The sequence below is a fragment of the Coturnix japonica genome, chromosome Z (genome assembly GCF_054131305.1).
Source record: "Coturnix japonica strain WE chromosome Z, WE-NBRP24, whole genome shotgun sequence".
Lineage (NCBI taxonomy): Eukaryota > Metazoa > Chordata > Aves > Galliformes > Phasianidae > Coturnix > Coturnix japonica.
The window spans coordinates 42,643,913-42,656,725 of record NC_140702.1 but is presented as its reverse complement, the minus strand read 5'-3'; the positions used below and the strand labels follow the sequence as shown (position 1 = coordinate 42,656,725).

At 35.8% G+C, this 12,813-nt stretch overlaps 1 protein-coding gene across 18 annotated transcripts in view; it reads left to right on the top strand.

Moving 5' to 3' along the window:
• The window catches only part of CNTLN (centlein), a 177,211-nt gene that overhangs the window by 100,665 nt on the left and 63,733 nt on the right, over positions 1–12,813 (top strand). For all 18 annotated transcript variants that reach the window (XR_014939174.1, XR_014939173.1, XR_014939175.1 and 15 more), the window contains 3 exons: positions 2,369–2,418; positions 8,047–8,138; positions 11,307–11,827. Coding sequence is in view for 15 of the 18 variants with exons in the window: in XM_085528301.1 (XP_085384427.1) it covers positions 2,369–2,418; positions 8,047–8,138; positions 11,307–11,827 (663 nt within the window). In the remaining 3 variants the exon portion in view is untranslated. The remainder of the gene's footprint in view (positions 1–2,368; positions 2,419–8,046; positions 8,139–11,306; positions 11,828–12,813) is intronic.

The following is a 12,813-nucleotide window of genomic DNA, read 5'->3' as shown; positions in this document are numbered from 1 at the left end:
GATGCACTGATATTACAAGGCCATTAAAGAACAGCTCAGTGAATCTTTGCAGCCTTCCCTGCTGAAGATGTCAACCACTCCTGTATTCCTCACAGCAGATAAATCAGGTGTGTTAGATTTTTATTTTTTATTTTTTATTTTTTTATTAACTGTACCGCAATAATGAGGCCAAGCAGGTAAATCAGTTGCTAATATTTTGATGTTAATATCTTCACACACGAGCTCAAGTATGAAATTACTGAACTGTAACCTTGCTGTAAACAGCTACTGTGATAGTGGACTGGCAGGTTGCCACTGTTGACTCCCATCTGCAAAAGGGGCTCCAGAGGGAGCTCCAGACCAGTAAGCTCAGCTGCTTCCATACATTGGAATACGGCAGTGTTGTCTTTACCAAAAAAAAAGGGGAGGGGGGGGGGGAGAGGGGGCACAGGGAGGAAGAAGGAGAGGGAGAGTGATCAATGAACACAGAAACAGATAAACTCAGTTTTGTTTGGAAGTACTCAGTGTGGCTTCCATAAGGGGAAATTCTGCTTCATTAACCTGCTGGAATTGCAGACTAGTTCCAGTAACCGTGTGGATGAAATCTAAACTGTTTTCTTTTCAAAATGGCTTTGACAAAGCTTTGTCAAGGCTCTACATGAAAGGTTATAAATAAATCCCATTTCTATGGGATTGGAGTAAAGATCCTTCTAGCAACAGGGAGTCAGTTTCAGGAGAGGAAACAAGGGAGGTGTTTAAACACCACTCAGAGGATGGAAAAATAGGACTGCAGAAACAGGCTTCTGCACTTTCTTGAAGTAACATCTGCTCTTTCCTCCTCTGTAGGTAAGGCTTTAGTACGGAATGGATGCAGCACTGGTATGAGTTGCTCGGGCATTTCTCAGGTTCATTCAGAACTTCAGCTGACTTGTATAGATTGGATGTTGTATGACACTTTGTAACTTCTTGTCTAGACTAGCTGAACTACTTCCAGTCTGCATAGACCCTAACTTCAGTGGAAGTATATTTCACAAAGGAGTTTATTTGCAAGTGACAGAACAAACCTACTCCTTTACTTATTACATGTTATTTCTTTGCTTCCATGTCTTTCATCACATGATGATGTGTATATTAATTCTTTATAAAAATCTTGTACTTGCCACTTGACTAGCATGTAGAAGGTCAGTATGAATGTGTCTGTTTATGTGTGTGTAAATGTGTTGTTTCAAATGTGTTTTTGAAGATGAAAACTAAAGTGCTCAGAAGGTAGAGTTGAAGGCAGTGGGGATTCTAGGATAACCTTAATTCACTCCCTCGCATTCATACAGTTTTGAATATTGTCTTTAAGCACATAATTAGTGAATGCTTTATTTTTTAAAGGTAGCAGCTTGCCATTCAATAGAGGAAACGAACATGATATGAGGAACAGCTCGTTTAGTGGTAAAGGCCATTGTAGTATGTGTAGTAGAAATTAATGATGACTGAGGCTTGGAGAATGAAAGAAGAGCAAGGAAAGTCAACCCGTGAAGCCGGGTGGTCCTGAAAATAGCTGGAGTTGTGTGCAAAAGAAGTTACTTTAGCTTTTCATATGTTTCTTATTTTCTTTGTACTCCATGTGAGACTACGAGATATGAGTTGCAATATTCAGATCTACAGCTGAGAGAAGTGCTAAATATTCAGAGTGCTTCAAAAAACTGCATAACCCTTTCCTTAATTTAGCAGATATTTTGTCCTGATTTTCTGTTGTCTCATCTCAGAGGATTTTATAAAGAAAATAAATCTCTTGTGAAGCATTAAGGTGCTGCTATTGTTAGTACTATAGAATAGGCTGCTAGGGGATTGACAGTCCAGCCTTCAGAGCAAAACTGGAATAATGTTGTATGTAGTGAATGAGGTTATATTTTAAATCTGCATATTAAATGACTGGTCTCTGTTGTATGTGTTGTTGTATCCTAACCTAAAATAGATGGAATCTTATTGTTGAAGTAGCCTGTAACTGTAAAATTAGAGATTGTATCAGAAAACAGATGTATAAATGAGCCAATAGAAGCAATATCATTAATTTAGCATTTCTCAAATTTACTTTGAAACTTTTAGCATTGTTATCTTTCCATTACCTAAAAAGGACTAGCTGAAACTTGATGTATGTTATCACCAAAGTTTTATCTGAACTTTATAAATTGATGTCTAAAAATTTTAATTGGCTCTTGTACCAGCAACTCTTTATGTTAGGAATCTGCTGTTAACAAATTATTAAAAGAATTTCTGAATGCTGTCAACTTTTTTCCGACAATATGTTGATATAGTTGACTGTGATTAATAGCAAACATTTATGGTTGATTTATGGTTCTTCTTTTTTTTTTTTTTTTTTTTTTAAATTCTTTTGAAGACTGAATCTTGAAGAGGAATTGGATAAGATGAAAATACAGCAGTCTGAGGGTAAGTTTACGGTACAGCAGTTCAACTATGTTTAAAACAAGAAAGAAGGTTTTGTGTTTCAAGTGTGTACACAGGCTAAGAGAAATACTAGTTCTAAAGTTATTTTCTCTCCAATTGGTGATTTCTTCTTCAATATGTATTCTACAAGCATAAGGCCACACATGGTTTTGTTTCAAAGCATGTTTCTCAAGTTCTCTGCATGTCTGTGAAATCAATTATAATTTTTATAGAGACAAAAATTATTCAAAAATCACAATATTTATGTGTAAAATCTACATAACAAATTTATATTTTCTATTTAAAACATTTTTATATTTGTGTATGTATAATATCTAAAACATGTTTATGTGTTTGTGAAGCTTTCTCCAGAATCTGAAATGCTTTTGAAGTTCTGAAATACAGTGATACAGAAGTTTCATGCTCATTCAGACTTCTTTTTATAATAGCTATTTCTCAAAGTATGTGGATTCAAAAGAAAGTGAGAATGTTGGATCTATTGTAAGAGTTCATCATGGATACCTTCTTTTATATCTTCACAGTCTGTACAATAGTTGATGGTTCTGTGAAAATAGGTAATATGTTATCATTTCCTCTGCCATTCTGATTCTGTAAGTTGTTTGCTGTTCTTCAGCAGTCTGGGAGAAGTGATCTACAGTGCACAGTTACAGTCCCTCTGGTTATCGAAAATGTGCAGAATTCATTGTGTTCAGTATTTTGCAAAAGCAGTAGAAGACTTGGAGAAGTGTTCAGCTAAATAACCAAGTCTGACAATATGCATTAAGCAATACTTTTTTTTGCATGTCAGGCTGAATTGATTCCAGCCATTTCCAAGTTTTTAACAGTTGAGGTATAAAAAAGTACTACTCAGTCTGCAAAAAGTAGTTTTCTTATTTGTCCTCTTGCTAATGCTAGGATGTTTCAGTGCTTTTTGACACTTAATTGACAGCTTTTGAGCATTTCCTGTTCATGATCTACAAAGGTATATGCGGTCTTTGCCCTAAAATAGCATTCAAGTCCTTTCCCACATTACTTCCCAAAAAGTAAAATATTTGATCCGGCATTTACTGAGAGACAAAACTTGATACATTCTGTGTACAGTTTTTTAACTTCCTGGGCAAGTACATTTTCATTTATAAAATGAAACCTGGCAATAAATTACTCAGCTTATGAAATAAGTTGGAATTCATTTTCTCAGTAATGGGTACCTATGTCCCTCAGGCGTTTTAACAGCCAAAGAGAGATTTTGGAAAAACAACAGAGTTTCTCCAGGTTAAAAAATTAGGCTCGAATGTCTTACCTAAATAGATACTGGTTGTGTTTGTCAGAAAGAAGTGTTAGGTATCTATTCCTATTCTGTACCATTTTTCATGGGATAGATTCATCACAGAATAGATTCACAGGAAGGTTATAAAGACACTTGTAGTTCCAGCTCCGTGGAATGGGCTGGCTTGCCAAGTAGTAGGTCAGGTTGCAATGGCCTTGAACACCTCCAGGGATCAGGAGTCCTGTTTCTCTTGTCAGTCTGTTCCAGTGCCTCTCTACCCTCATAATAATAAATATTTTCCTCCTAATATTTAATCAAAATCTGCCATCTTTTAGTTTAAAACTGTTCCCTATTTTTCTATAACTAGGTAATGAAGGTAAAGAAGGTGAGGAAAAAAGGAAACCGTTCTTGTCGTTCTTAATTTCTGTCCTAACTCAGCTGTCTGAGGTATTTTGCTAGCATGAATTATCGTTCGGTTTCCCAAAAAATCCGCCTTTGCCTCACTCTTCATGTAATTACACTTGCCTGAATGTAAAGAATGTGTTGGCAGGGACTTTGTCTCTTTCTCCAAAAGCCGGAAAAAGACTCCATCTAATCCTATTCATAAAAATTCCAAGCACTTTATTAAAAGCAAGTAAGTGGTAGTCACTCTGTTTCTTCAAAGAGGCAGGTTGAAGGCTTTTTGCATTTCAGAGTCTCTCTGAATATGTCATGTCACTAGTTCATTTGTGTGAATGGCCTTCTCTTCTGGTGTTCACAGTGGTCCTTTCCACCTGCTTTTTCTACTTAAACGTTGCTGGGAACATGGGAGATTAGTACTGCCATTAGTAAAACAATGACTTTCTGCACCATGGCACCTTTTATCTCTAAGGGGAATCTTCCACCTGATGCATTATGAAGACTAAAATCTTGTTCTGTTTATAATTTGTTTGCTTGATAGATATTTTATGGATTTTTGGATAGATATTCTATGACTGACTGATATATTAGGTCTGCTCCAAAAGTAATGCCTCCTATTTTATTATGTTGGTGCACAACGTCAGAGGTGGATGCTACGGATATCGCAGTGGTGATTAAACTTTCTTACCAGTATTCTGTTATGTTGTTGTCACATGAGAGATATTGCAGAAGGACAGTCTGACAGAATGGCATCTGACGTGGAAGTGCATGTGAAGCAATAGCATGTTATTATATTTCTCCACGAAGAAAACATCATGACCTATGACATTCATCAATGCTTCCTGAAGGCTTACAGAGACCAAATAGTGGATGTGAGCACAGTGAAGTGGTGGGTGTTGTTTTTCAGCAGAAGTGGCAGCCATGCGGACAGTCACACCAAAAAGTGAAGAGCATCTCAATCAGCTCACTGATGTGAGTAGGTACATTACAACCAGCAAACTGTCTAGAGCTGAAAATTGGATTCACAGTGTTGGAAACAGTGGTGGAAATGTTGGAATATCACAAAGTTTGTTCCAGGTGGATCCCAGGAAGCTCACGTGGGAAGGGAAAGTACACTATATGCAAGTTTGCAGAAGCTATTGAAACAGTAAGAGTCAGAAGGTATCTGTTGCCTGGATGACATCATCAGCAACAAGACATGATGTCACCAGTACAAGCTGGAGTCAAAATGGCCGTCTGTGGAGTGTTGACAAGTGAATTCTTCATGGAAGAAAAAGTTTGAGACACAGCCTTTAGCACGTAAAGTGATGTGCTCTGGCTTTTGGGATAGGAAAGGGATGGTCCTTCTGGATTTCCTGGAACCCAGACAAAACATTATCTCTGACCCGACATCCTGACAGTTGACTAAGTTCTCCAACTTAAATTTATGGAGCCAGGCCAAAGGAGGTTTTTTTCTTGGAGCATGATAATGCCAGGCCTCATATCAATTTGAAGACTGCAGAGCAGGTTTTGCTAGGTACAGCGCCTTCATAGCAGCTGCGAACGAATACATCACCTCCACCGGTGTAGATTTTTATGAGCAGGCTCTTGTTCATTGCTGCTGAAAATACATAGCTATTAGTGGTGCTCTGTAGCTGTGAATTTGCTCTACCAAATAATGTTATTATGCTGTTGTAATTTCCATGGAAACAAGTAGGAGGCATTACTTCTAAAACAACTTACCACTATTTATTGTTATTATTTTAAAAATGGATAGCTCTTTTCTCTGTAAAAAGGATTTACACAAATATTAGTAGGGAACAGTACTATCACGGTTCAAATAGCGTTTGTCAGTGGTGTCAAACTACCTGATAATCAGATTTTGTGGCTATTAATTACAAACTAAGTATTATGTTCCAAAGCTGGCAGTTAGCTATGTTGTCTCAGTGGGATATGTTTACTTACATAAGGCCATCGTAATTTACTGTCTGAAGACTGTGGGTTTTATGACTTATGGGTCTTCCTTGAGGAATAACTTGGACTTTTATGTAGGAGTATGATGGGTAGGTCTCCTGTCTTGCTGAATAGATTGATGTGATGAATTTGTCTGCTATCTTAGACAGACACTCAGTTATAGGTAGTACTGTTTCATTGCCTCCCTAACCAATTCCTGTGAACAAATATGTATCAATTAGAATGGGAGGAAGAAGAGAAGGCGGTTGAGTAGGCCATTTATTTTCTCCTTCATAGAAAGGGTTATGCTACAGTGACCTTTGCCTTTTCTTTAATGTATTTTGCTTTTGACTTCCATGGTAATACTGAACATGTGCAGATTTTTTTGTCTGTTCTGCAGTAGTCATCTTTATTCTCATGCATATCATAAGTTTATTTATAGATAGTATTGTAAATTGTATTTTAATATAACCACATAATAAACATAACACCTTTTGTGCTTTGATCAGTTTCTTTGACTATGGGAAATCATTTTTCTTTTCTGTGAATTACAGTAAATGATGATATAAAAGCTGCAGCAGACATTCAAATGAGTGAATATTTAGAAAAAGATGAAAAGCATGTTCATATTATCTTTGTGTGTTACTTAAAGAATGTTGTAAATGTATGCAGTACCACTGTGCTGGGGGACTGTAGTCTGAAATAACATGGGAACTAACATATTAATATCAAGGTAAAGGTACATATTCCCCAGATGCACAGTTTTACCTTTTTCAGCTTTTATTATCTTTAGAATAGTGCTCCATTTATTTCATGAATACAGAAGTATTAATTGGCCATGACATGTTCCAAAGACAAAAGAAAGGTCTAATTCACTCTAACAAACTTGTTAGTCACTGTTTATATCAAGAGGATTGTGAATCTACAGAGAGTAACACTGTTTTCTTCTACGCTTGCTTTGTTTATAAATCAGAAGTTTTTAAGTGACCTGCAGTGTCTGCTTGTAGTTTGAAATGATACTTCTAAAGCAGACCATCACCATATGACACAGATATTTATCCCTCAAGATTAATTCTTAAAGATAATTTGGGGAAAGAAAAGAAATGTGAATATTGTGTTCTTTTTATAGTGTTGATTTTTTTGTTGTTGTTGTTCTTTTTTTTTGTTCTTGAGCATCTTTAATATTCTAAGTTCTTCTTAGAACACCTCTTTCTGAGGTGTATAATTGCTTTTTTTTATGTAAGTAGTGAGAAATTTGTGAACAGTAACCTTTTAAGCAAAATCTATATACAACATATTTTACTTCTGAATTACCACGTATATTAGTACTAGGAAACCTTTTCTTAGCATACTGTTGAATAATTAATTCTTAAATTATTCTTTCTACAGGATTTTTAGTACCTGAAGTTCGTAGCTTTATCTGAGAGCGATGCATGGAGTAATGTTCATTCTTGTCACTTGTATCAGTTTCTAATTGTTATGAATTCACAGCATTATGGTCCAGTGATTTGTGTGATTTATCTGGTGAAGTACATGATCTTTCACTTATCAAAAAAAGGAGTTTAAAGTTTTCATCCATCCTAATTCTGTTACTGTTTGCTTTGTTCACCAATCACTCTGATCCTCCTAGCAGGGGACAAGACCTAGAGAACAAAACTGGTAGTGACTGTGTAGATAAAAAGGCAATGAATTCTGCTTTTAAGGCATAGAGGGAATAGTCTATAAAAGAATAAAAATGGGAATGAAAGTACAGCATCTTTAACCTGCAGATCTATTGTACCTTTGAAAAGATTGTACTCTAAAAAAGAAAACATACTGTGATGCTGCAAAGATTCATAATTGTGTGACAGAGCATTTGAAAAGAGGTCACTCTTTAGAAACTGACCAAAAGGCTTGTCAAGAAAATAGACCACGTTATAAATAATTGCAGAACAGATTTCCTTAAAATGTCTAGGTATTGTTTTAGTGTTATGCTAGGTGTCACAGTGTATTATTTATTCTCTGATAGAGATGTATAATTTATTTTCTGCTAGAGCTACTTTTTAAGCTTAGTGAAGATGATGGGGTCAAGAACAGTACTCCAAAGAAGAATGTGGAAGCCAGTTCAGATCAGAGGTTACAGAAGGTAAGACAGCAACCTCACCAAACAGATCTAGATTTTTAACATGAGTCATATAGATAAGCTAATATCCATGCATTCAGGCCACACTTTTCATTTCATAATTGAAAAATATGGATTTCTGTGTCAAAAATGAACTCTACTGAATTAACTGTGGGTATATCATAGCAAATTAAAAGAATTGTTAGAGCTAAAATGTTAAAAACTGGTAAATGATCTAAATGTTGCTTGTGTTTAGCATTTACCCCTTCTAAATTCAGAAGTCCTGAGTTCTTTTGCTTATTATTCAACTTCATATGATATCGGATGTTAATCTCCACAAATCTCTTGCTACAGAATAAAACTGGTGAATAATAGTGATAAATTCTTGTTTTATATAGAATTTAGGACAACATTGCATCTGCAAATATGTTTATGTACGTGGGTTATCTCTCTTCACAAAAACAAATATAATGTTTGGCTTAGCAAACATGAGTATTTAAACTGCTCAACATTCTACATGTTCCACTTCATACACTAACAAGATGTTCTTAACTAGTTTCTGTTTGTATTGACATTTATAATATACACAAGTAGTTTAGTATGTTAACAGGTGTTCACTTAAGAGGGCTCACTTGTATTTTACCATATGTCTTGTTTGCTGCGAAGAAAAGACATCCTTCAAACAGTATTATACCTTTAGTTTGTCAGTTTACAAAACACTATTTGTTTTATTACTTATAAATCTTTAAAAGCAGGCTTGAATTGAATAAGCACAAATCTATAATTTCGAATGTCAGTTTGGGTATGTCTATTTATTTTTTATTTGTGAATTAACTTGTAGGAAGTATGGTAATTTACAGCAGATGATGTGATTGCATATACTTGTAACACTTGCCATATGGTCAGGCAATGAAGGCTGTCATCTCGTTATTACTGAATGACAAACATCATGTTAAAATAATAACACACAGAATAGGAAGTGCTCACATTCATTTATCTTAAGGTAGAGTGAGTAATTGAAATAATTTGAATGCTACCATCTGAAATGTCACACAGTTTATGCTTGGTTATCATCTATATCTCAGAACTATAATTTTATTTGCCAGGTACTACATAATTTTTATCTCTATGGATATACAGAATTACAGTGGTACCTTAGGGATAAGTATAGAATCTATTCATTGTTTGTTTCCTTGTGCCTGTCATACATAACTTTAACTGCTAGTAAGTGCAAAAGGTTGCTTTAAAGAACTAAGAATAATAATAAAAGGATGTCAGTTTAGGAATACGATTGAAGAAAGGAACTGGTATTACGAACCATTGGAGAGCAAAAGCAAATCTATGAAATTTGTCATAAATCTTGATTCTTTTGAAATATTTGGGGAAAAAAAAAAAATCCTCATTTCACTTAGCAAGATTATGTAACCATGATGCATTATATTGTGGGAATGCTACAAGTTTCTGTTGAACACTGCATAGTACATGCATGCATATTGGGATGTCTGCTATCGAAGTAATAAATTCAGTACTAAATTCATAGATACATACATAGTTTAGGTAGCGGATTTTTCCATCTCTTCATTGATACTTCTCACTTATCTAAATCATATCCATACCCACAGTAAGTATCCATGCATATCCACCTTATGAAAAATTTCCCATATTTCAATTAAGTGCATTGGCAAAAAAAAAATCTGGAAATACGCACAGCATTTCTTGAGAAATAATATACTTTCGATACTTCCAAACCACTGGCCAATCCTATCACTTCATTACACTATGAGATGTTAGAATGTGCTTTGAAATTTCATAGTGCAATGAGGTGATAGGATTGGCCAGTAATTTAGAAGATGAGTAACTGAACTAGCCATGTGCTACTTGAAAAATAGCCTTTTTCTCTCAATTCCTTAAAAATGTACTGCACCTGATATTTCCGCCAGTGGAAGATGGGGATGGAGCTTGTGCAAAAAGCCATCTAAGTATGAAATGAAAATCTTTTGAGTAAGTGTTTGTTTTAGGATCTGCTAAGATTAAAGTCTCTTCTTATTTCTAGAAATTGTGAGACTTATTGTGAGTGATAAATTGTCCTGAAGAACTTTGAGAATTGTCTTGTTGTTCGTGGGTTTGAATTTGTGAGATATTCAAAGAGCTTCAGAAACAAAACATCTGCATCCTTTTAGGTAGAACATACTTCTGCAAACTGTAATTGAGACGATTGTAAACATGCTGCTGCTTTAGAATGGGGTTACTTTTTCCTTCCTGTAATAGAACATACATTTCAGCCTTTGTATTCTTTAAGTGATAAGATTCTGGCATCTATTAATAGAATCATAGAATGTCCTGAGTTGAAAAGGACCATGGTCATCATGTAGTTTCAACCCCCCTGTTATGTGCAGGGTCACAAACCACCAGACCAGGCTGCCCAGAGCTGCATTCAGCCTGGCCTTGAATGTCTCCAGGGATGGGGCATCCACAACCTCCTTGTTCCAGAGAAAAGCTTCCTTCTAGTATCTAACCTAAACGTCCCCTCACTCAGTTTAAGACCATTCCCCCTTGTCCTATCACTATCTGTCTTCGTAAGCAGCCGTTCCCCCTCCTGTATACTTGCTCCCTTCAAGTACTGGAAGGCTACAATGAGGTCTCTCCAAACCTTTCTCTTCACCACAGTAAACAAGCACAGTTCCCTCTGCCTTTCCTCACAGGAGAGGAGCTATTGCATATTGCTAGGATACTTTTTTTTTTTTTTTTTTTTTTTAAAGATCAAACTTATTTTGTATATTTATATCACAGGAAAGAATGTGTTGATTAGGAAAGCTTGTGCAAAGGTGTCCATATTTCAAGATAGTTTCTCTTCTTAAAATGTTTATTTAAATTCAATTAGTATGTATAAGCGAATCAGCAACAAGCTTAAGATGCATCTGGAAAGTTCATTAGCATATTTAAACTTCTGTGTCACTTTGCCTGGAATTTTAACTTCTTTTACCATCTGCACTCTGTTCAACAGCTGTATTATTGCAGCTAAAATGTATTCATCTGCACTATGTTAGAATCATTTTTAAATTAAGTACTTTGGATTGCTCTTGTCCTTGTGCTTAGTATAATACTATTGTCATATAATAAATATGTTTTAGAACAGGTTTTTCTCTACTGGATAGGTTCACGTATTTTGAATGCATAAATTGTTTTTGCTAGGTAGAACAACTAGAAAGAAGATGTAGAACTATTGAAAGGGTAATAAAGAAACAGAAAGAAATAAATAAGGACTTGCTGAAGGAGAAAAATGATTTGAAAGCATCTTTAAAACTGGAAAAGGAAGATGCAGACACAAGAGAAAGAGAGCTGGAAAAACTACTTAAGAGGATTTGTGAAATAAAAAAAGACAATGCAGAACTTCAGCTAGTGATTGATGATCGGGAAAAAGAAGCTGCTTCTTTGAAGAGGCAAGTGGCAGAAGCTAACAGGTTGAGAAATGAAAATGAAGATTTGCTGAGTCAAGTGGAGGAGCTGACGTGTTTGCTGGGTGAAGCCAAAGCAGCAGCAACCTCTGGGCAATGTAATTGCAAGATAACAGGCACCAAGGTTAAATTAAAAGCATCCAAGAAAAAGAGCTCTTTGGGACATCATGGAGCTTTTCTCAAACAGTCCATCAAGGTTATGAGTAATGTATTTGAGAACTTCCGTAAGGACGGCTGGGAGGATGTGAGTGAAAGCAGGTACGGCTCTCATTAACTTAGCCCTGTAGAGGGGACACTGTGCATATGTAAAGCACTAGCAAATGGAGATTGAATTTCAACTACTGTTGATTTGGTATTCAAAAAAAATACTGTCAGATCCTTTGAAATATCTTGGGAGGTCTTGTTCTGAGTTTATTGACTGAAATTTGCATGCAAAATTAGCCACAACTGCATGAGTATTTGAATAGGTGCCAGGAAACCCAAAAGAAGGCAATGCTTGATTTCTTCCAGTGATGCTATTTTCATGCAGTCATGAGGCTTGAAATTGACAGTTTGGCAGGTTGATTTAATTTGCTGGCCCTTTGCATATTCACCACTGACAGCTAAGGATTCCCAGGCAAGCCTACTAAGTCGGTTTAGTTATCTTGTGACATGCCGACCCGGGAGGAGAAACATTTTTTCCCCTTAATTTAGTTAGATAAATTTTGAATGACCCATTTCAGCTTGCTAGCAGATGTCTACAAGCTGTTTAACATCCTTTAAATTAAGAACCATCCACACTAATTATTTCATGTATGTTTTATCCACAGTCATTGTACTAACTTTAATTGAATCATGGTTAAAAATTGGTTCTTTAAAAGTAATTGTTACTGCTTAGAGTCTCAGTCATGAGTCACAAGGCCCTCTGAAAATTGCACAAGCAAGATTTGTAAATGTTCATGATTTTTACTTCTGCTTCTGTGTGTCTACACAAATGAGACCGCAGTAAGCTCCTGTGTGAGCAGCTGTCACACCTTTCAGTACTTAATACTAAGAGACACATAAAGAAATTGCTCAAGCCTGTACTTAACCCCAGAATATAGAGAAGCTGTAAAGAGTATTGAATCTTCTTTGTAGCTTTCATGATAACATTTATATGTCCTATGGAGCAGGTCAGCAATGGCAAATGAAGCCCTTTTGCTGCCTTTTCCTGTGCAGAATAGGTGCTCCCAAATAAAGTATCTCAAAAGAGAAGAAAAGTTAAG